The sequence below is a fragment of the Brienomyrus brachyistius genome, chromosome 8, assembly GCF_023856365.1.
Source record: "Brienomyrus brachyistius isolate T26 chromosome 8, BBRACH_0.4, whole genome shotgun sequence".
Classification (NCBI taxonomy): domain Eukaryota; kingdom Metazoa; phylum Chordata; class Actinopteri; order Osteoglossiformes; family Mormyridae; genus Brienomyrus; species Brienomyrus brachyistius.
Window position 1 is genome coordinate 6,128,810 of NC_064540.1, and position 21,563 is coordinate 6,150,372.

Consider the following 21,563-nt stretch of genomic DNA (forward strand, 5'->3'; position numbering starts at 1 on the left):
TTCAGTCTCACTCCCCTTCCTCCTCCAGCTTTATTGATAGCTTAAAATTACATTTCTATGTTCTAGGACTTTAAGTTGCATTTACCATCCGACTTAAAAACTGAGTACAAGCAAATGATATTTTTTTACAGTAGTCTAAGTGATATATTGTACAAAAATAACATTTTTGATTTCTGTGAAAACATTCTCCTTTCTCAAATAACTTCAAATTCTGCTTTTTCTGCGTCTCTCTACTGTTCTTGGAGTCTTTTTTGTTTCCTCATTGGGTGGAGCGACCTAAACTACTTTGGGAGAAAAAATTTTTAAGGCCGAAACCTGCATTTCAGGCGAGCTACACCTGCACGGAAGAAAACAAGCTACTCGAGTCTTTACAAAAGAAATCTCATCCTTTCTTTTTGGGTTTTTCTCTTCTTCCCCTTGATTATGTTTTCGGAAACCTCCTGGAATCGAATTGTTTTTTTTTTTCCTTTTATCATCACGGTGACTTTTCTGTTAACTTCCACATGGATGCATACGGCCAGCAGGCACAGAGACGGATGCCTGCATCTTACATTTTTATATCTGCTACTTCCGTCTCACATTCTCAGGCCAACTCCGTTACTTTTGTTTCTGTTTGATGGAGAAAAAAAAATTAAACCGCTTACAGAAGCCTCAGACTTCCATGATTTTGTTATTTTCTCCCCACCCCCCCCCCATCTCATCCGAGGTTCGCTTCCCCAAGCCTGGAGTGGGGGGGGGGCCCTACCCGCACATTTCTTCATCCTGTTCATTCATCCCTGTTCACCAGTGGCAAGGAAAGGGGGTTCTTTAACAAAGCATTATACATAACACCTCTACCAAACTAAACATAAACATTTTTTTTGTATTAAATGCAGAAAGTGGATTTTTTTCTCCACCCCTTTCCTCCTTTTACATGTCAAGAGCTCACTGGCCAGGGACTAGCCTCTATCTGCCAACCGTTGGCCAGTGAAGAGGATTCAGAGAAATAATACAACCATCAATCAGAAAAAGGAGGGGCCACGCGGGAAACGCCTTAAGCTGTGGCCTCGATGGTGCATTCCTTTGCCAAGTGCCCAGACTTGCCGCAGTTGTAGCAGTTAACTTCGCTCGCCTTGCTGCACTGTACGGCGACATGGCCGATCTCGCCGCACCTAGGGGGGGGGGGGGGGGATGAGAAAAATCACTCCATTTCTGCGAGGAAGAGACAGCCAGCTACGCGCTTCTGTTCAATGGCAGCCAAGGAACTAGGCCAGTTCGCAAAACACTCCAACTACGTTAAACATGCTGGGCAATCGGGTTGGGGTCGGCTCATCTAAAGTGGGAATGAATGAATGTGGATGGAATACTAACCCCTAAAACAGAACAGTCACCCACAGACAATTTTACACCCTATTCAGGGGGGCTTCAGCCACCCTATTTTTTGTTCAAGCCCCCTTGAAAAGTTTCCCTCCACATTCTTTTCCACACTCAAAGTGGCAACCCTGACGGTCAAATCCCAGAAACACCCCCAGTGCCACCTTATCTTTAGACACAGCGTAGCTGCTGAAAATGCACCTCTAGGCAAAATTTACCCAAACACTTATTTAACTACAATACGGTCATGCCCAGATATTAACAGTAGCTTATTAATATTAGGGAAAAAGTGCTCAAGTCAGTCCCCATTAGGCGTAACTTAAGATACGCCTTGTCCAATAAAACGTTGACAGCCGGGTAGAAATACTTCAGGTTTTGTGGTAGGATCCGCTTACACGTAGCATGTGCCACACGTGCCTAGCGTACGTGCTCTGGTAACCTTAAAGGGCCAGTCCATTACCTATAGCACTTGACTTTTTCGCAGCCTTTCTGGATGTGGCCGAACCCGCCGCAGGAGTAGCACTTCTGCTCGTTGGCATGATCGCAGTCGCGTGCCATGTGGCCTGCCTTGCCGCAGTTGTAGCAGCACTGCTCGCGCTCCTTCTTGGGCTCCTTGCAGTCACGGGAGATGTGGCCACCCCGTCCGCAGTTGTAGCATGCTGGGAGAGGTAAGGAGTGACGGGTCAACACATCATCTTGAGAAGACGGCAGAATACACGTCCCTTTAAGACACCTGTCAAATTCAAGTAGGTTCTTCAAATCACATGTAACCATTTATACATATTAACAAAAGCAGAAACCTTTATCCAGTACAATTTGTATACCTCTTCGATACACTCAGTTTATGACACTATGACGGCACTTACGTACCTAAGATAAAACTCCATGCTGGCCCTTTCAGTCGCTCTGCGTAAGAGCGTCTGTCAAATGAATAAATAATAATAATGCTTAAACAGAATAGCTTTTCTCTCTCCACCTCTGCCCTTCGCCAATGCATAGCTTCATACATGTTGCAGGACATTTGTTTGCCAGTCAATACAATCAAGCGCATCTTATTCATTTCAGATATGCTGAAATGTCTTTGGAGGTCATAAAATTAAGATCTCTCTACCGAGTATACAGTTATTATTATTTATTTTATTTTATTTTTTTACTATTTTTCGGGATTTTTTTTAGAACCTTGCTGCTGTGTATGTGCAGAGAATATTAAACAGGACAGAAAAATCCAGTCGCAGATAAAAAATCTCACCAATAAACTTAATAGTTATAGAAATACACTTTTGCAAATTCCGAAAGTGGAATGTCACCATTAGATGAAAAATACAAAACCTAAAAACTTTGCCATCAGCGTCCCAATAATTATTGGGCAAGAACGGCATAGAATTCAGTCTCTGTAAAGTTTCAGTAACGTGCATGACTGTTTATTCCAAATGCTGAGGAACAGCAATAACAGAAATCTACTATTACAGTTTCCCTCAAAGTGTTAACTGAAACCTATGACGTATGCAGAGAACAGCATAGTAATAAATCACTGTTTTATTCATGACAGTGACAAATGATTACAGGCCTTACACTCATGATACTTTCATGAAGGGAATCCTGGGAACAGTCCCAAAGAAAAGCCATCTCAATTGGTCACAGAGACCTCTGGCTGTTAGTGTGCTTATTCCGCGTAAATGTAATCATGTGTGTAACTTCCAGACACAGAGGAAAACTTTAAGGAGTCTCCTCACCATCCTCAGTCCGCTCACAGTCCCTGGCAACATGGCCTGGTTCTCCACAGCGATAGCAGAAGAGGTCTAGGGAGGGAAAAAAGGGGGGGGGGGGGGGTACAGGGGGTAAATTTCGCTAATGTGGGGCCAATGAAGAGAGATGGGAGTGATGGCATGTTATACGGTGTACAGAGAATGTTCCGGGGTTCTCAAATCTCTGGGAGCAAAACCAGTGGCTGTAACCTCTCACCTTTCCCTCTCCCGCGGCCCTTGCCACGTCCACGTCCTGCGTTGGGGCAGTTCTTGATCCAGTGACCAGAACGGCCACAACCGAAGCACTCGTTGCTACTCATCTTCCACTAATCTGAGCTGGTGCTGAAAAAGGTCAGAGAGGGCATGAGTGTCACCCCGGGATGACTCAAAGTCACCAAACGCATGCTTTTTGGATGCGTAAGGGGTCTGCATTATTATTAAAATACACAACTGGCACTAAGTAGCATCGGCAGGTTTTCTCAATTTGCTAAATTAATTCAGTACTTTTGGGGGAACTAAAGGCATTCAAAGAGGAGCTTTTGCAACACATTGGTTCCAGTCAGGCATTTCTGTGCACCAGACACCGGAGTGATCTCCATACCGTATAAACTGTAAAACTAGGCTGGAAAAGTTACAGTTAATATGAACGTTTATTGCTTTTCACTTTTGCATAACGGTAGTAGTCATATTACACAATAGTATCTACAAGCAGTTAACACATCAGCAGTATCATGTGATAACGGCTACATACTACACCAAGTTTGTACATTCAGCATATCGGTTACGCATCTTCTGGCTGACGTGGGTACTATTACATACTACTCACTGTTGTTATCGTAAAAATGGCTGGATGCCGCGTCAGATCTCATGCAGGTTTAACAATTCCGGCAAAAACAAACGTAAACAAACCGTGAAAAGCTAAGGCATAGGTGAAACTAACGTGACAACACGATTTGCCTAAAAATGCTACTTTTAGCTAGAGCTATTAGCAAGAACTGTCATGCAAAACACAGCAAACAATCAATGATTAATACGTGTCCCAAAGTTTCCCCTCTGCTTAACTCGTACTACCCAGTCCGAAGGGAAAGACCTAAAGGCAGACTAAAGATGTGTGTCTAAAGGAATACTCCATATCTAACACCCGGCCACCATCAGACACGCAGCGACGTCGCCGTCAAGCAGAAACAAAACAAACGACGCACACCCCGTTCACCCGGACTGGTTCACCGGGCCCCGCCGCGATCCGGTGACCGTATCCGTAAATGTCACCGTTAAGACGGAGCGCTCTTTGTCCTCGACGCCCCCACCCTCCCCGTGCCGAGTGGCACCGCACCGCAGCCGGCCGTGACAGCTCATTCCATCCGGAGATCCACGGTCGGATTCTATTCGGCGTTATATTTAGGCTCCCACCGCACGCGGCATCCGCGAGCTTCCCTTCCTCCCCAATCGGCTCCCACCGCCGACTGACCGGATCTAGCTGCCGCGCGCCGCGCTCCTGCAGTTCTATTGGAACGTTCGCCGCGCCGCGCCGCCCACCCACGCCTGCGGCCTCGGCACTTGCAGCTCTCAACCCCTTTCGGAGGCCCCGGCGACTCCCGAGCCCGCGACGGCGCGCGTACCCCTTATTCCCCCTGACAGCGAGACTCGTTTTTAAGAAAACGCGACTTGACGGTAAAACAGTCGGCGTTCCGGAACGTTTCTCCTCGAGACCCTCTTTTTAATTGCGTGTGCAATTAATTAAACCGAGAGACTTTCCCGCGCGGATACTGACGCAGTAGGCCAAAGTGCGCCGTCAGAAAAAAATGACTTGTTTACCTTTCCAGCAAAATTCACCAGAGTCCTTCGGGTTGGATGCTATTTTATTTAGCAGATCAGCAAGTCGAAAGGTCCCCAGTACACGTGCAAATGACCGCGGGCCTCGCTAACCGTGCGATACGCTCCTATTTTCGTCCTTTATGGCACTCACCTTAGCTACGTGACTCGCTGCTGTTTGTTTTCGGTTCCTCCTCTCTTCGCTGCGCCACACGCGGTTTGCACACGAACCTTTGGTATCCCCCTTCCCCTCCCCTCCTCCGCCGTCGAAGCCACCTCTGCACACGGCGCGCTGTTTTCCGGGAGCCTATAGTGTGAGGGAACACGCGGACACCACCTTCGAAAAGCATCGAATCACTGGCTGTATGCAAAGACATCCTATGAGACCACGGCGTTGTTGTTGTATACGCTGCTAAATTATGTATTTTATATATTTACAAACCTTGAACAAGATGGCTAAACGTAAAGTAAGCACGATGTACCGGAACGAAAGTTATTAGATGAAATGTCAAAACTGAGTAGTATTTATCATTTTCTTACATATGACAAGATTGCTACGTGTATTCTCATTACTATTATTGTTCTCCGCAGTTGGAAAGATGTGCATTGTTATTTGGAAAAATAATGCTTTTGTGGAACGCCTTCTCCATCCAAATTATCTTTGGTAATGTATAAATTTACAGACGTTTGGTAATATTTAATATATTTATACAAATAAGCGTCAATAATATTACAGTTGTATCAAGTATAATAGATGCATACTATTAGAAAGCATGCTATTTTGGAAAGGAAATGCTGGATCACAATCTATTTGAAGTCAGTCGTAATAAGTATTACAAATATCTGCCAGAACAACCTAAATAAAAGCACGACACGATATATGTAAATAAACAGAGCACTCTAATATCGGTAAGTATTAGTTATGGGCAATATGTCAGCGTAGTGTATATGTTACTAGTTTCTGTCACCTCTGAAATATTCAGGCGGAAACTGGCCAGTTTTGCAACATCTATCACGTGAATCACAGAAGCATTTTTAATGCATGTACATAACGCCCTCAGTAAATACCTAACTGAATATGTTATGTATTTAAAAAAGTTCTACATAAATATATAGTATATAAATAATGTAGTATTGCTATATTCTACAATCTCAACTCCTGTGCTACCTCACCTTTGCTGTCTGGGATAGACTTCAGGCCCTTGGCAATCCTGTACAGATATCCTTCAGTTTTCCTGTGTTATAAAGGTAATATAACTGTATGTGTATGTTTTTTCTAAGATAAAATTAAATGATACAAGGGAAAGGTATTATTTGAAGAGTGTGCTTTATCAAACGTTTTAATCAAACTGTGACACTCCCTCCTTAAATGCCTGTCTACATTTATGGAGTGAAACATCTTCATAGACCTTTTAGCCAGAATACTGGATCAATTTCCTGGCTGATTGTTTCCTTCGTCAGCTTTTAAGGTGGTTTGCATCCTCAGGAATCTCTCATAATGTTACTATATTAGAGCTTTCAGCATTTTTTAATAAGTATTGTTTTTTGTGTTTTTATTTGAGGATTATTTATGAATGAGGGCTGCCAACTGATGTAATTTATGTAGGTTTATCTGGGTCAGTTTCTACACGGCCTTTGGGGGCGTTTGTGCAATTCTCAGGTGTTTCTTTTATAGTCTTGATCTCATTGTGTCTTTCTTTTAATTATGGAAAAATTATATATCTCACCTCTGTCTGTGCTGCATAAACGAGAGGCTGATCTGTTTTTCGACTGATGTGAGAACCAGATGATGCAAGCTTGGGGGAATACCTTAAATCTCCACTAGGAACCGCCCCTGAGCTGTCCCCGCCTCACTCCCACATTTGTCAATATGAGTTGTTTGCATTAAGTCATTTCCGCGGATTTGCCAAGCAGAGGTTTGTTATTTTTACCGACTGTTTACAGCAGATTTCCTTGAGAATAAGCACATCTGCTTCATTGCCATTAGGCCTTCCGGGATGATGATGCCCAATCCTAGAAGACCAACTGAATTTCTTGCTGGGAGACACTTGTCCCTAAGAGCACCTGGAGGATAAGAAGCAGAGTGCTGCAGCCGCACGATAACAATGCCACTTACTCGTCTGCTCAGCCAAGCTCGCACGCACAAGCAAACTCTTCCGATGGTGATGAGACCAGCAGTCACCTGGGGTGAGTGAAGACTAAGGTAAACATCACAGCACTGAGCATAAACATATTCTGTGTGTTTTATGTTTGTAATCTGATGGGAAAACATGTTCATCGAGTCATACAATGAAATAAATACACAAGGAAGAACTTGTGGAGTGTATAAACGTCCATATATATATATATACTCAATATATATGCTTTGTGTATATATAGTGCGTATGTATACTGTATATATGCGTGTGTATATATATATATATATAGGTAGATAGATAGTCTGTGGTCATAAGTTGTATATACTATATATGTGTCTGTGTTTATATATATGCACACACACTGATAAGTAGAAACTTGAACTGAATTATTTTCTGCGACACTGATTTCGAGGAACTAGTCTCTGCCCATTGGGCTGTTATGTATTTGATAATTGTTGTTTTAATTATTCAGAAATTAAAATGAAAGAACTCTAATATGTGAACAAAGAAATAATTTTATGCACAAGAAATAGGCTTCAGTCCCCCTACAACCCTGACCAAGAACAGCAGCTGGAAGATTATGGAAAAACTGTCTCACGTGACCGTATAATACTTTATCTCAAGGTATCGCCAAGTGGTCTGCAGTTCCCTATTCGAACCAGAAGGTGGTGCTTTTTGCCTTAAGATACTTTGTATGGCTGAAAAATTTTCGTGTTGCGTATTGAAACCTGAGGTGAAGTCGATAGAGATTAAATCAGTGTATTTCTAATAGTATGCTAATCTTCCCACATTATTGGTTCCAGGCCCCCCTGTGCTCCTGACTAGGATAATATAATTGAACTTTGAAATGAACACTGTAAGTGAGCTGTCATTAAAGTTGGAATTTAGGATTTGAAGTGCTGTCGTATCCTTTTCTTAAAATGCCCACGAATGCACCATAATCGAGAAATGAATGACGTTAATCTATTCTACCAAAACAAAATTATTTATTGCACAAATTTATTTCATTCCCACTTCTTGGAGGATCTGATATACAACTTCATTCAGTCCGGTTACAACTAGGGAGAATTCCTTGCACATTTGTTATGCTTTTAGTGGAAATATTAATGCAGTGCCATTGCATTTGTTATGTGGTTTAAGTGGTTTCTTTCAAATACTCACAAGACATAACCTACAATTAGATTTAGGCTATATCAGTGATAAATACAGTGTTCGAGAGGTTTTGTATCTATTTTTGTTCTAATTTTGATTCCAACTTCTTCACTATATCCTTATTTGCTACTTTGCAATAACTGGGTTGTCGCTGAGGGGCTACGTACAGTCGCTCTTCTCGCATGCTTTGGCTGCTCAGAGACTGAGGTTGTATTCAGGTAATCAATTTGCAGACTGCCTAGTGAAATGTTTTTCAAGATAATTCAGTTAGACATACATTTTCCTGCTATCTATAGCTGGCAGTGAAAATGATGTAATAATATTTAGTATACTGCCTTGATCACAAGTCTAAAAAGCATTTTCGCTTATAAAAATTAATTTAACATGAACTGAAAAAAATGTTTTTAATCTCTTTATTTAAATTACCACATCACTGAGAGCTCACTTTTGTGTGTGTTTAATACAGAATTATTTTATTTTCCATAACTTTATTTTCCAAATATCATGCAAAAACAGCGTCTAGCTAGTTGCCATTCCGTAGGCCTAGACTGTAACACAAGTGCTCTATACCAAAAATAGACGGCAAGTTTTACAATAGTTAAAAAAAAAAAGTAAACCAAAAGTAAACTAACGTAGGGCCAAACTGAGACCTCGCATAACGTGAAGTGCATGACCAGGATTCCTGAGAGGATCTAATTTCAGTGACTGGCGTCAAGAAGGCGCACTACACTAACTAAAAGAACCCCAAGCCTTCTCAAAGTCGTAATGCCATGGGTAAATAGTGCTCTATTTTAAAGCCATCTACTAAAATAAAAATTTGCGGCGGACGCCCTCTGCATCATAACGTTGCTGGCCTAGAATAAAGCGCCCCCACACGACATTTTGTGTATGTTAAGATATAACACTCAGGTGCGGCTTATATAGCTGATAGAGGGGAGGAAAAATCGCGCAGTTTGCGAAAGGGCTGGGATCTGCCAAATAAACATCGGCATTGCTGAAAGGGGGCGGCAGACGTCGGCGGCATCGTGATTTATTCGCCGAACTCTCCCGAGGAAAAAGTGTTTAAGCCGAAAGAGCTCGGCCGTGCTTTCTCTTGCTCTGTCTGCAGAATGTGATGTCACCCAGTCGTCACTTTTCATTCCTCCGATAGTTATGGCGGAGCCGAAGACATCCAGCTAACTTTCTTTCGGTGAGTTCACGGCTGATCTTTTGTAGCAAGCCGGCGGATTTTCGCGTTAGGAAAACGCCGATCGGGGTGGTTAGTTCGAGCCGGGAGTTTTGCGGCGGCAGTTAGCGGCACCGCAAGTTAGGTTTTCGCCTTGAAACTTTTTTTTGGGGGGTGGTTTGAAAGCGGAACGCAACAAAAGCTGCTGGTCCGGGATTCCAAAAAATGGCCCGGAGAGAAATCTCTGAAAAGATCTCTCTTCGGCGTCTTTTCGTCACTCACGTAGGCTTCATATGGTTTGTAAAAGCTAAACATTTTTAAAGAAGTAAATGCATTTTTTTAAATGTTTCACTTCAAGTGTATGTCCAGTCTCTGGCACTGGTTTTGGACATGTATGCTTTAAGTGTCCATTTTACATTTACATTTAGGCTTTAAGGCACGAAGAAAGTGATATATGTAGCAAATAAATGATCTTGTACAAAATAATCTTTTAACAAGAAGATCGTAGTGATTTTTTTATTTATTTTTTTTTGGGGGGGGGGGGTGACTTCAGTTCGTAGCAGTGTTGATCAACAAAGCATAATGGTTGATGTTAAACGTCGTCTTTTTTAGAGAAACTCTGCAGCGGTTTCCTGCTGCTGTTGTCGGTGCTGGTATTACTTAATTTTATTAACCCCCCTGCCGTATATACATCGTTTATATTACAGGGTGTCAGACCAGTCACCAACTTTAGTTTAAATGAACCCATCGAAGAGTAAATGAAGCGATTTAAAGTATATGACGGCTTTAATTTGAGTCGTCTTAAAGCCCGTTTGTCTGTTTAATCGTAGTGCTGCATGATGGGGATATATGCTGTATATAATAATTAGGCATTACAATTTGTAATGTCTGTGTTACGGATTGCAACGTGTCTTCTCGTAATCAGATTTTTTTCGATGAAAAGTAACCCAGATAATTTGCAACTGCGGCGCCTTAACCCAGCCAGCTAGTGAGGTAACTCTGGAGGAGAGACAAGGTTACTTGAAGTGCGTAGTGAGCTTGCCTGTCTTGTGCATTTCACCCATTATTTTTTAGTTGCATGCTACTTAAATTTTGCGCCGCAGCATCCAAGGTTAAGCAGAAAAAGTGAAGTTGCAAGATCCTAATGCATGTGGCTTATCGACGAAGTCATGCTTTTTGTACTGTGTGGCTTGCTGACTGAGCACAGCGGTTTTCTGTGCCCTCCAGTGCGGTGTGTGTGTTTTTTTTTTCTGCCTCCTCGGTCTTCACAGAAGTTTTTCTATACCTTGCTTTTAAGACCAATAATTTAAGTGATTTGTTTTTTTAAATATATTTTACTCCATTGACGCAAGGAGATCATCGGGTGCCGAAGTCCCTTTAATTCTTATTTGCCACAGAGTGGTTGCAGAAGTAGCTTTTTAGGCTGTGACAAGCTTTACCGACAGTAAGGGTAGATAATATCCTACTGTTTTGTTCAAGGGCAAATTCCGCTTTTCGTTTTTTTTTCTCTCTTGTTCTGTTGTAGATTATCATCTCTGTTTTTTGCATGTGTTGAAGCCCTGTATGAACTATTTGTATGTTATTGTAATTTCCAAACTTAAGTGTATTATTATTTTAATCACATATCTAACATATCGTATTGTGGTCCATAGAAATTTTGTTAGTGTGATTTAAATTGGACTTATTTTACTTGAATTGTTATATTCGCATTAATAAATACCCCTGGCCTTTAAGTTCTGCTCCGTAATCATAATCTTGTAAATTTTGGGTGTTTCGGTAATGTTAGCACTCGGTGTTCCCTAATGTGTTCATGTACTTCTGTATGTATATTAGAGAGATTGTATTTTAGGCTTGGAGCTTTTTTACTACAGTATTACATTAAGCCTGTAGTGCAAATGCGCGTTGACCTCCGTCAGAGAACCACTCATGGTACTTTTGGCGGTCTGCCTAATTAATTTATGGTACGACCATTGCATTCCCGCTAAATACTGGACTTGTTTACTCTGTTTTTCATAGGCAGATCTCTTCTTGATATGAGAACACAAATCAGTCTGTTTGATCAATGGCAGTAGAAGGACGCACACAGTAAGCATCTTTAGTGCAAGAGATGGTATGACTAACATTTGATACATTTTATACTGGGGTAGGTTGCTTGGAATTGTATGGGCAAGAAGCTTACCTGAAGTCCACATGAATGACAGATTGCAGCCTATTTCCAACAAGTTTGGCAAGTCATTTTGATTCTAGCAGTTTTTGTCCATTGCAGATATTTATTTGTAGCGATTCGTGGCGCGGTTCGTCTGCCCTGAAGTCCCTTGCTTTTTGCCTGTTGGGTTCTAGGCTGTAAACGAAATGGCTAACAGCTGCCCTTTCAGAGAAGCGGCTCCCATAAATATTTACTCTGCTAGTTTTTAGCTGAGGAAAAAGCAACATTGTTCCTACACTGGCGTGTTTAACATTTTCGGCCCTTACTTTCGCTTTTAGGTTTGTTTGGTAGTCATTAACATCCTGAGGTTAGGTGGTCTAGAGAGAGTATAAACGTGTGAACGTACCGAGGGTGACGCTTTGCCGTTAAGTACTGTGAAAATGTCGGTTTGTGTGAGAATAAAGGATTAAGTCCAGGTGAGTCTGATTTCTGGGTGTAATTTTGTGGTTTTGCAAGTAATGGGCTGCCTTTGGTTCTTCTTCGTTCTACTTGGGCTGGCTAATCTAGTCTCTTCTTGTTTCCTCTATTTGGGGACTCTCTGTGTTTTGGACTTGATCTCTCCAGTTTTTGAAGTGAACAAACGCCAAGTCAGGCTTGTTGTGGCCGGCGTGAGCATTTCGTAGATGCAGTCCTGCCGAGCAGGGAATTGACCGAGTGAGGTCTCTCTCAGACAGTCCTGTAGCGGAGGGCGAAAGCTTCATACTTCATAACCGTTTCTTTGTTTGCGTTTTGGGTTGCTGGCCAGTTAGTAGCTTTACAATAAAAGGGCATGTTTGACTGAAATCTGAACAACCTCTTTGGCTGGAGGAACAGGCCGAAATTGTACAAAGGAGCACTTCAGTAACTCTTCAGGGATGCGTGGGCTATTGATGTGTTCGCAGTTTTCAGTAAATTCTTTTTTTTTTCTTTTCTTTTCACAATTTAAGGAATTAAGCGGAGTGAAGGTCTTAAGAGTTGACGATGTGAAAGGTGAGGTGCTCCGCCATGACCGTGCCAGTGACATGAGCTGACTAAATTGCAGTGCGCTGAGGCCGTTGAGGTTACTGAAGTTCTGGCAGACGCTTGGCCGTACGGAGAGTTGGCCCGGAGGTCTGAGACTTTCCCCGCCGTTTCGACGCAGTGAGGTGTCTGTCGCCACACTCTGGCTGGGACACGCCATGGTCACCTGCATGTTTCCCTGGTGACCACCCCCACTTCTAATGTAATGAAGACTCTGTCCTCCACGGATTAGTGGAGTGTGTGTAGTGCTTCGATCAAGGGTGTGGGCTTGAATCGCAAAGGTGGCCAGTTAGAAGCCTGTTAGGAACTCTGCTCACATACTTCAGGTTACGTAACCTTAGTTGCGCCGCTAAAACTCACTATATTAACGTGTGAAAAAATATTATAAATAATTTTAAGATTGTTTCTGTCTAAAGCAACTCCAGTCGGATAGTCGCTTCTCTCTCATGACTCGCTTCAGAAACTGATGACATTTGGGTAAGAAGATACCCAAAGACACCCAACCTAAGGAAGTTACGAGGTTTGAAATGATTGCTGGGTAAAAGTGTATCAATCAATCTAGGGTCAGCAGAAAACAGGGTTGGGTTATGTTAGTCCGCTACATACGAAGTCAGACGTATCTTTATTGTCATCTTCAGCTATATGATCGATGGGTCAGACACTGAGATGATATTTCAGTCTCATTGGTCTTATTGCAAGAAACGCTAATAAATGGAATATAAATATGTAAGATATTCAAACATGACGCAAGTGCCCAAGGCCTCTAGCAGTGAAAGTCTGAGGGGAGTGTTGGCTGGGCTAAAACTTGTTCTGTGGGAAGACTGTACGTTTTGCTCTCCTGATCATTTGTAGGTGCTGTTGGTTTCTGTCGTTCAGAGATGCACTGTTTCGGCAGCCTGGAGCTATCTGCAGAAGCATTCTCTGGGCTCGTTAAGCCCGAGGGCCTGTTTCATGAGTGTGCATGTGCTCGATGAATATGCAAATTTCTCAGAATGCTGCTGTGAGGCCTGTTTTGAATTCCTTCCCCCTCATGACCCTCTGGACCAGTTGGGATTGGAAGGTCTTTGGCTGTGTTATTTATTTATTTTCCTTATTTCACTGTTTAAATTCAGAATGTTTCTTACCAGCTGACCCCTAAGGAGCGTAAATGTCATACGAGGCAGTGTAGAGGCCAGCACAGAAGTAGAGGCGTTGGTGTGATGTGGGGCAGGGTGGGGGGTGTGAAGTGGTGGAAATGTTGAAAATGGCTTGGGCTGCTTCTTGCCAGCGGGTGGGTCACCCCCCTATCAACCCTTTTTGGGGCCCCTGGCCTGCCATGATGGAATATTTCACGGGGAGGGGGATGTGATTGGGGGGTTCATGGAGGGTTCACCTCTAGCAGGAGGAGAAGATCTGAGCTTTTGCTGGAGACCACACTCCTGATGCTGGACCTCGGCCACCCTGCGTCTCCCCTAGCCGTGCCAAACTGTCTGTGGGGGGGTGCTGTTTAAGGAGCAGACCCAGGTGGGCACGTCTTGTCTTCTCTGAAATGAAGGATTGCCTCAGTGTGCCATTTTTAATCTCCCAGAATACTTACTGTTGCCAGAATTTTACAGGAGGGGAAAATCTGCCCAGTGCTGTGATTGGCTAGGTCGGACACAACTGAGTGGGCCTCTGTGGACGTGGCCAGCGGTGATGAAAGGGTGACCCCCCCCCGGGGTGTGGTGATTGAGGACAGATGACTGGAGTTGGTGCGGGAGATCAGGCTGAAAAAAATGGCTGCTGGCAAGGCAGTAGTGTGGCGACCAGCTGTAACAACAGCGGCCGGCGTGCGTTACTAATCTCCGGAGGGCCGGGCTGCATTCTGCCGTGTTCCGCCGTGTGCTGTGGCTGAGTGGTTTTTGTAGCTTTCTCTCACTTAAACACGTCAGCCCGACTCATTCGGTGTAGCCTGTGTCCTCTCCTGATCAACAAGAAGTACTCCAGTCTGATAACCGGGCCGTATTGTCCGAGATCTTGCTGGCACTGCGTGATGTCAGGGTCTCCCGTGTCCTGCAATCTGATCTCTGATGTGTTGATACAATCTTAATGGCCGAGAGAACTAAACAAACGTGCACAGCATAAATGTCAAACAGCTGTCAATCATTCCATTCTATGATAATATACTGTTCTGATGTATTCAGTGTGTTAAATTGGTTTTCAATTAAAATCCAACTTGATGCATTTTATTACATCTTGATTAACTGTTGAGAGTACAGCTGACAGGAGGCCAGAAGTAGATGTTCTTCCATATCTTGGGGTTCAGTTACTTTAACTTAAATTCCTTTCAGGGAAATTGCATTTTTATTTATTTGGTGGATGCTTTTATATAATTTTTTTAGAAAGCAGGCTGAGCCAGACCCTGGAGGTAATTGGGGGTTAAAGGTGTTGCTCAAAGTCCAGTGGTGACATCACTCTGCTGACCCTGTGATTTGAACTGCCAACCTTCTGGTCACAGGCACAATGTCCTGCCCTGCTGAGTCTTATACCATGTGTGGTTGGGTGCGTGAGGTTTGGTAGTCATGTCATGTGATGTAGTTTAGGTGGATCTGTTCCAATAAACTTGCGTCATATGCCCCCCCACCCCCCATAATAGATTACTGAAGCCAGCTGCTAATGGGAATGGAGCACTTTCACGGAGCCTGGAAGACCATAAGCAACGGCTTTGGTTTTAAGGATTCGGTGTTTGAAGACTCCTGCATGTCGCCCACTATCGTCCAAGGCTTCGCCTATCAGCGCCGCTCGTCCGGCGACGGCAAGATCACCGACTCGCCCAAGACGAGCAGCACCATCCGGGTGTACCTGCCTAACAAGCAGCGGACCGTGGTAAGCCGCTTTCGCCAGGATGACGCGCTCTGGAGCCCGGGCAAGCTGAATGTATGGCGTCGATTTGCTGATGAAGCCGAGCTCGTGATCTTCGGAGATCCGACACACCCGTCGCTTCCTTATTTAACCGTAGCTGCAAGTCTCCATGCACGATATCATCCAACAATTTTATTGGTGGGGTCATGGTGTTCTCACACTAGTGTCTCGTGCTGCCCCCCAGGTGAACGTGCGGCCCGGAATGACCCTGTACAACTGTCTGATCAAGGCCCTGAAGGTTCGAGGGCTTCAGCCCGCTTGCTGTGCCGTCTTCAGGCTACACCCCGGACAGAAGAGGCAAGCTTTGGAGGACCCCAGAGTGCCCTCCCATATTGCCCGTTTTCCATCACCCTTCCTTCAAAACTGGTTGTACTGGTCATATTGGAGATCAGGAATTGTTCATGAGACTGAAGAGTTTGGTCTTAAATGCCAGACAGGAACGGGGGCTGTAGTCAGAATTTCCATAATAACTGTAGGAGTAAATTAAATGTGGAGTTTAAAACTTATAAGCCTTTATTAATACTTTTAGGTAATTTGGGAGAATCTTTAATTAAATATGAAGCCACATTTTCATTTAAAATACTGAGTCTCAGCCCATAAAAGGGCCATGTGGGCCGGTGACGCGAAGCTGCTACATGTTGCGCTGAATGCTAAATTTGCGGTCAGAGTTATGCAGAATCCTTTGTGTTCTTTCAGGGTTATAAATCAATGTGGCCGCCCTGCCCTCAAGGGGAATGTGCGGAAATTCAGTGGCAGTAATCTGGCCAGACACCTTCCACAAATACAACAAAAGCTAAAGGCTGCTGACACATTTTACAGTTATTCCCTGCCAGTCTTTTATGGTCCCAGTGTGCCTGAGAGGTTTTCTTGATACTGAGTGTGCATTGTGATCACACACACACACTCACACACACACTAGAGTTTCGTACAAATCTTTCTATTTAATGTTCATCCACTCTTAGAAGTAGCAAAGCCTAAATGTTAACCTCTTTTTGAACATTGTTAATAATGAGTTTCTTTAAAACGTAAATGTGAGCTTTAAATTGCTATCCTATTATCACTGTAGGTATGTAAGGGTTAATGTTCTTCAGTACATGTGATCAGGCACACCACCGACATACAGATTTAAAAAAAAAAAAACAAAAAAACAATAAAAGGTTATTTTTTTCGCGAAGTTTCAAAGGTAGGGCTACAGTGGGTTGGATTTTTGGCTCTGTTCTGACTCCTTTTGCCAGTGTGGGGTGCCTCCTCAAGTGGGGAATCCCCCAGATTTATCCTTCCTTGTTGAGATTTCCTGGTGCTTCTGTGTCTGTATGCAGCAAGAAGTCCCGCATGGATTGGAACACAGACTCTACCTCGCTGATCGGGGAGGACCTGCTGGTGGAGGTCTTAGACCACGTGCCTCTGACCACGCACAACTTCGTGAGTACGCACAAAAAAAAACAAAAAGCTCCGCCATCCGTCCTGCCCCCGCCCCCTTGTTTGGCACCCACCCCCCCATGGGTGAAAGCTGTGTCTCTGGCTCCGCTCAGGTGCGCAAGACGTTCCTGAAGCTGGCGTTCTGCGACATCTGCCAGAAGTTCCTGCTGAACGGCTTCCGGTGCCAGACCTGCGGTTATAAGTTTCACGAGCACTGCAGCACCAAAGTGCCCACGATGTGCGTGGACTGGAGCAACATGAGGCAGCTTCTGTGAGTTGCTCCTCTGCAGAGCAGAAAGGGCTCTTTGTGTTGTGTCCTTCAGGGAAATGCGGGCTAATCCTGTGAGTGGTGACATCATCTTTCTGATATATGTAATTTCACTTTCAATTGACCCATCTAAATATTAGCTGAGAGTAAGGGCCTGAGTACAGGGACTAATTGCCACTTGAAGAGCTCCTTCCTTCAGGCCGTTGCCCTCATAAATAAGGACCCTTGAGAAGCACACTGGAATCTCTTGGACGTTTCCTTATTTAGTTGCCTTCCAGAAGAAAGTCATAATCCTACATAGGTGATTCTAGACTCTATATATGAGAGAGATAGTCCAATTCAACAATTGCTTCCATCCTGTTGACTTGATAAGCTTGTTTGCGTACGCCCCAGATCTGTTTGTACCCTACATCTGGCTGAGGCTAACAGCTATATTTAATTCCTTGCACACGTCAAGCTAGTTCATGTGGGGGATTATTCATTTGATTGAGGTCATCATCCGCTTGCTGTTCTTCTGTGACACAAGTGTGCCTTTATTCAGTCACTCGAAAATTACTATAAACGCACATTCACATCTTATCCTTGAACGACACAATGTTATTTTGCGAGTGAAATGTGTAACGCCTTTTTGTGGTCGTATACCTTTCAATTAAGTCTGCGTGTGGAAGCTCAGCATTGCTGTCTCAGAGTTTTAAAGGTATTTGTCAATGAAAATTAAAGGTTTCAAACGTGAAGGGCCTTTAATTTTGTATTTGGAATAGAGTCCTTCGGTTAGGTGATGGTTTTACGATCGTAATGGCTGAGGAACCTCGGCTCTTTAAATAATTCAGATCAGAACCTAACTATGACTGCAGACCATTTTAACGTGAAGCTCAACCTTGGTCTTGATTCTGGCCAGAATTATTGACATCTTTGTACAGTACAATGGTCATTAAGGATATAAAGTACAGTACAGACAAAGAAAATGTTTAAATGATCTTTTATGCCTGTCGAAGTGTGAACTTAATTTTAAAATGTCTCCTACAGAAACCATCCAATACACCCATGTATTTTTTTTTTTTATTTTCCCGCTAGCAGACCCCGCATGGCTAATATCTCTAAGTTTTTTGACTTGACAACATTGACTAAGTGCTGTAAAACTGGCACGTTGGACCAGGTGAATCGGCACATGATTGACACATGATGCTTCTCCTTCAGCCTCTTCCCGTCTCCGGGTGACAGTGGTAGCCATTCTCTGCCACCGCTCTCGTCGCGGCGCGTTCGGGACTCCATCTCCCGCTTACCCTCCAGGTGAGTGTGACCAGCTGCTCCGGGGGGTGGGGGCGAGGGGGGGTGACATAGGGTATTCTTTTCCAATCTGGTCCCTGCCACACAGTCCACGTTTTTCCCTTACTGGAAGCTGTGATGGAACAAAAACATGGACCAACTGTGGTCCCCTGTGAACCGTATTGGGAAATGCTGGCATAGGAGACCCCCGTGTGGGACTCGGGACCCGGGAGCCATTTGGGAGTGACGAGATGACATCTTGCAAGGCGAAACGGACTTGGACGAGTGTGTGGGTGGGATTTTAGCTGCGGCAGGTGTGATGGCTGGTTGCCGTGTCAGATAGCGGTATAGCTACACCCTAAACAAAACGGTGCTTATTTGTGGCGAGTTTTACGAATTATAATACTGGTCCCGTGTTAGGTTCATTTCAGGAGCTGTTAGAATGGCAAGTTTTTCAGTTAATAACGATAAAAATACTCATTCTGTGTGTTTGTGTGTGTGTGTTTTTCCTCTCTCCTTTCCGTAATTGCCCCAAGCTCTCAACACAGACACTCTACCCCCCATGCCTTCAGTGATGTCACGCCCTACGCGTCCTCTGGGGGCTCCCTCTCCCAGAGGCAGAGGTCGACCTCCACACCCAACGTGCACATGGTCAGTACCACGGCACCTATCGACGGCGGCATAATTGAGGTAACGGGCTTTAACACATCCCACTTCTCCCTTTCTTCCTCCTGCATTTTAAAATATCTGCTTTTCTTTGACTTTGATCCTTTTGCTTAGTCTTTTTGGTCCATTCCTTTATCCTGTTTGTCATGCTTAAATTCCACTCTTTTCACACCTGTTCTCGTGTCTTGTCACCCTGGTCTTTCCTCGGCTGCCCTGTCCTTTAACAGACACGCGCAGTAATGTGCTCGTTATGGGAGATGCACCCTCACAGAGAGCATCCAGCTAGCCCCTAACCCCCCCCACCTCATCTGTCCCTTCTTCTCTCCTCACTGTCCCCCTGCCCCGTGTCGTGGTGTCCCTGGGAGTAGTTCGATTGCCTGAACGTGTCCCCTAGCTCCTGGTGTCGTCGTTTTTGCCTGAAGAGAAGAGTCGGTATCGTTCACTTAACCAGGGCTGTAGCCGACGCTAGACAAGGCCCCCCAGAAAAGGTCAAAAATGTAAGAAGGAGCCCCCCCCCATTTTACCTGCTTGACTAAACTATCCAGTACTTTTTGCCTGTTTTTCTATGAATGCCAGCCCACCCTCATGTAATGATGTCGTACTGAGTGGATAATAGCATGAAGTGCTTAAGTTGGGTCCTTTCACCCCCCCCCCCCGGATGGAGTTTGGCCACATCCAAGGACAGGAATAACCTTACATCAACCTCTGTCCGTCTGCGTCCAAAACAGCAGCAAGAAAGGCACAGTGATGATGCAAATGATTGGCGGCCTCTCGTCCCACAGGGAACCGTAATTTGCTGACTAACGCTGCCTGATTTGGGTGCTTCTCTGCTCGACCTGGTTATGTGCAGAACCTTGTGGAGACATTTTAACCGAAACTAATTGGTGTTTTTACTGCAGCCTCAGCAGCAGTGTGGAGTCTGGCATTGAAAATACACTTGTGCATGTCGCACTTCATCTGCCGTTACCAAAGAGAAAAACCTGGTTCTCTTATTGGGGCATGAGTTTTATTTAAACTCTTCGAAAGGTTTTGAAAGAGGTTCTTTGTGTAATGAAATCCACAGCTGATTTAATCTGCCCTTTTCTCCCCCCTTTTAGGATGTCCTGATAGGTGGTGATACTGGTAAGATGCTAAATATGAATTTCTTCCAAAAGTTTTACTTTATCGCAGGATTTTCAAATTGTTTTTTTTTTTCCCCAAATATTTTTTACTCCTCTGTGTAATGCACGTTCTACACAGATATAAATTTTTATCTCATCATTGCTGCAGTAATGTCTTCCAGCTGTTCTGCTCTTCGGTAAAACTTCACACATGCTCTCATACAACAGGGAGTCCGCAGAACCAGAGCCCAACGGGCTGGTCCCAGTCCAAGACCCTGGCCCCCGCACACAGGGAGAGGGCCCCCTCCAGCAACACGCACGAGAAAAACCGAATCGTAAGTATCGCCCGTTCCACCCATGGTGACTGCGGCTGATGTTTCGGCTGCCCGATGTTCTGATTCTTTTGCAGCCTCTTTCCTTGGGCTGTAATGATGCACAATCCTTGTGTGCCATTCGATTACATCATATTCGGTTTAGACCATACAATGAAACAAATTCATTCATTTATTGACATGGGCGGAGCCAAAATTCACAAGTAGATGTTCAGCACAGAAAACATAATTGTGACTTTGAGTTGGTTACATATACTGGTGAGCTCAGACTCTCCCACGACACTTAAATCAGTAGTTTGGGAGCATTTTGGCTTCCCAGTAAATTACACCAACACTAGAGAGAGTAGTTAAAACAAAGAATGTCGGTTCTGTTATTCCAGACTTGGATGTGTTGCTGGAAACGCATCCAATGAGCAAAGAAGCATCTCGTAGGTTTTGTTATTCAGACATATGAACAGACACTTTAACTTGCATTTAGTTTACATCTGTTCCGTATTGCTTGCAGTCTTAGAATTTGTTCTGAAATTATTGTTTCCCTGCTGTACTGAAAATTGCAAACTCAAAATGGAGGTTTGCACCGAACCATGGATTTCGTGCACCGTTACACCCCTACACTCTTCTATTTGGGACCCTTCCTCCTACAGCGGCCTCGAGACAAGCGAGACTCCAGTTACTACTGGGAGATAGAAGCCAGCGAAGTGGCACTGCTGTCCCGGATCGGCTCCGGGTCCTTCGGGACCGTCTACAAAGGGAAGTGGCACGGTATGTCAGAGGCTCGCTTTTGGGGTTCAGTCCAGCTGGTGCTGAGATGGTCCGCCAACATCCAGAGATGATGCTGGTTCCTCCCAAGCATAAAGTGCTTGTTCTGGCAACACAACCTGACCTTTGTTGTTGAAATATAAGTGATGGAAGCCTCCCATCTCCCCCAATGGTAGGTGATGTGGCCGTGAAGATTTTAAAGGTCACTGATCCAACTCCGGAACAGTTCCAGGCCTTTCGCAATGAGGTAGCGGTCCTGAGGTAAGGATGAGTTCAAGGTGTGAGGGTTATGCTCTTTAGGTT

The 21,563-nt window shown here is 44.3% G+C and overlaps 2 protein-coding genes across 9 annotated transcripts in view; one reads left to right on the plus strand and one right to left on the minus strand.

Moving 5' to 3' along the window:
* cnbpb (CCHC-type zinc finger, nucleic acid binding protein b) lies at window positions 1-5,196 on the minus strand. 3 transcript variants are annotated; one of them, XM_049023356.1, is made up of 5 exons: window positions 5,065-5,196; window positions 3,316-3,440; window positions 3,087-3,152; window positions 1,814-2,012; window positions 1-1,151 (listed from the first exon to the last, which is right to left on the minus strand). In XM_049023356.1, the coding sequence occupies exons 2-5, from the start codon at window positions 3,416-3,418 to the stop codon at window positions 1,034-1,036; spliced, it is 486 nt and encodes a 161-aa protein (XP_048879313.1). In that variant the 5' UTR covers window positions 3,419-3,440; window positions 5,065-5,196; the 3' UTR covers window positions 1-1,033. The 3 variants fall into 3 exon arrangements, with proteins under 3 accessions (XP_048879313.1, XP_048879312.1, XP_048879314.1); XM_049023355.1 differs by lacking the exon at window positions 5,065-5,196 and adding an exon at window positions 4,914-5,055; XM_049023357.1 differs by lacking the exon at window positions 5,065-5,196 and adding an exon at window positions 2,224-2,273 and having other exon boundaries at window positions 1,814-2,086.
* raf1b (Raf-1 proto-oncogene, serine/threonine kinase b) overlaps window positions 5,131-21,563 on the plus strand; it is a 23,827-nt gene continuing 7,394 nt past the window's right edge. The window contains exons 1-13 of one of the 6 annotated variants that reach the window (XM_049023337.1): window positions 5,131-5,574; window positions 6,898-7,097; window positions 15,185-15,414; window positions 15,635-15,747; window positions 16,770-16,872; window positions 16,983-17,140; window positions 18,335-18,427; window positions 18,940-19,093; window positions 19,438-19,566; window positions 20,167-20,191; window positions 20,398-20,504; window positions 21,146-21,263; window positions 21,437-21,521. In XM_049023337.1, coding sequence (XP_048879294.1) covers window positions 15,205-15,414; window positions 15,635-15,747; window positions 16,770-16,872; window positions 16,983-17,140; window positions 18,335-18,427; window positions 18,940-19,093; window positions 19,438-19,566; window positions 20,167-20,191; window positions 20,398-20,504; window positions 21,146-21,263; window positions 21,437-21,521 — 1,295 coding nt within the window. In that variant the 5' untranslated portion in view covers window positions 5,131-5,574; window positions 6,898-7,097; window positions 15,185-15,204. Of the gene's footprint in view, window positions 7,098-9,074; window positions 9,390-15,184; window positions 15,415-15,634; window positions 15,748-16,769; window positions 16,873-16,982; window positions 17,141-18,334; window positions 18,428-18,939; window positions 19,094-19,437; window positions 19,567-20,166; window positions 20,192-20,397; window positions 20,505-21,145; window positions 21,264-21,436; window positions 21,522-21,563 lie in introns of those variants that run through there. The other 5 variants (XM_049023336.1, XM_049023335.1, XM_049023338.1 and 2 more) reach the window with 5 other exon arrangements.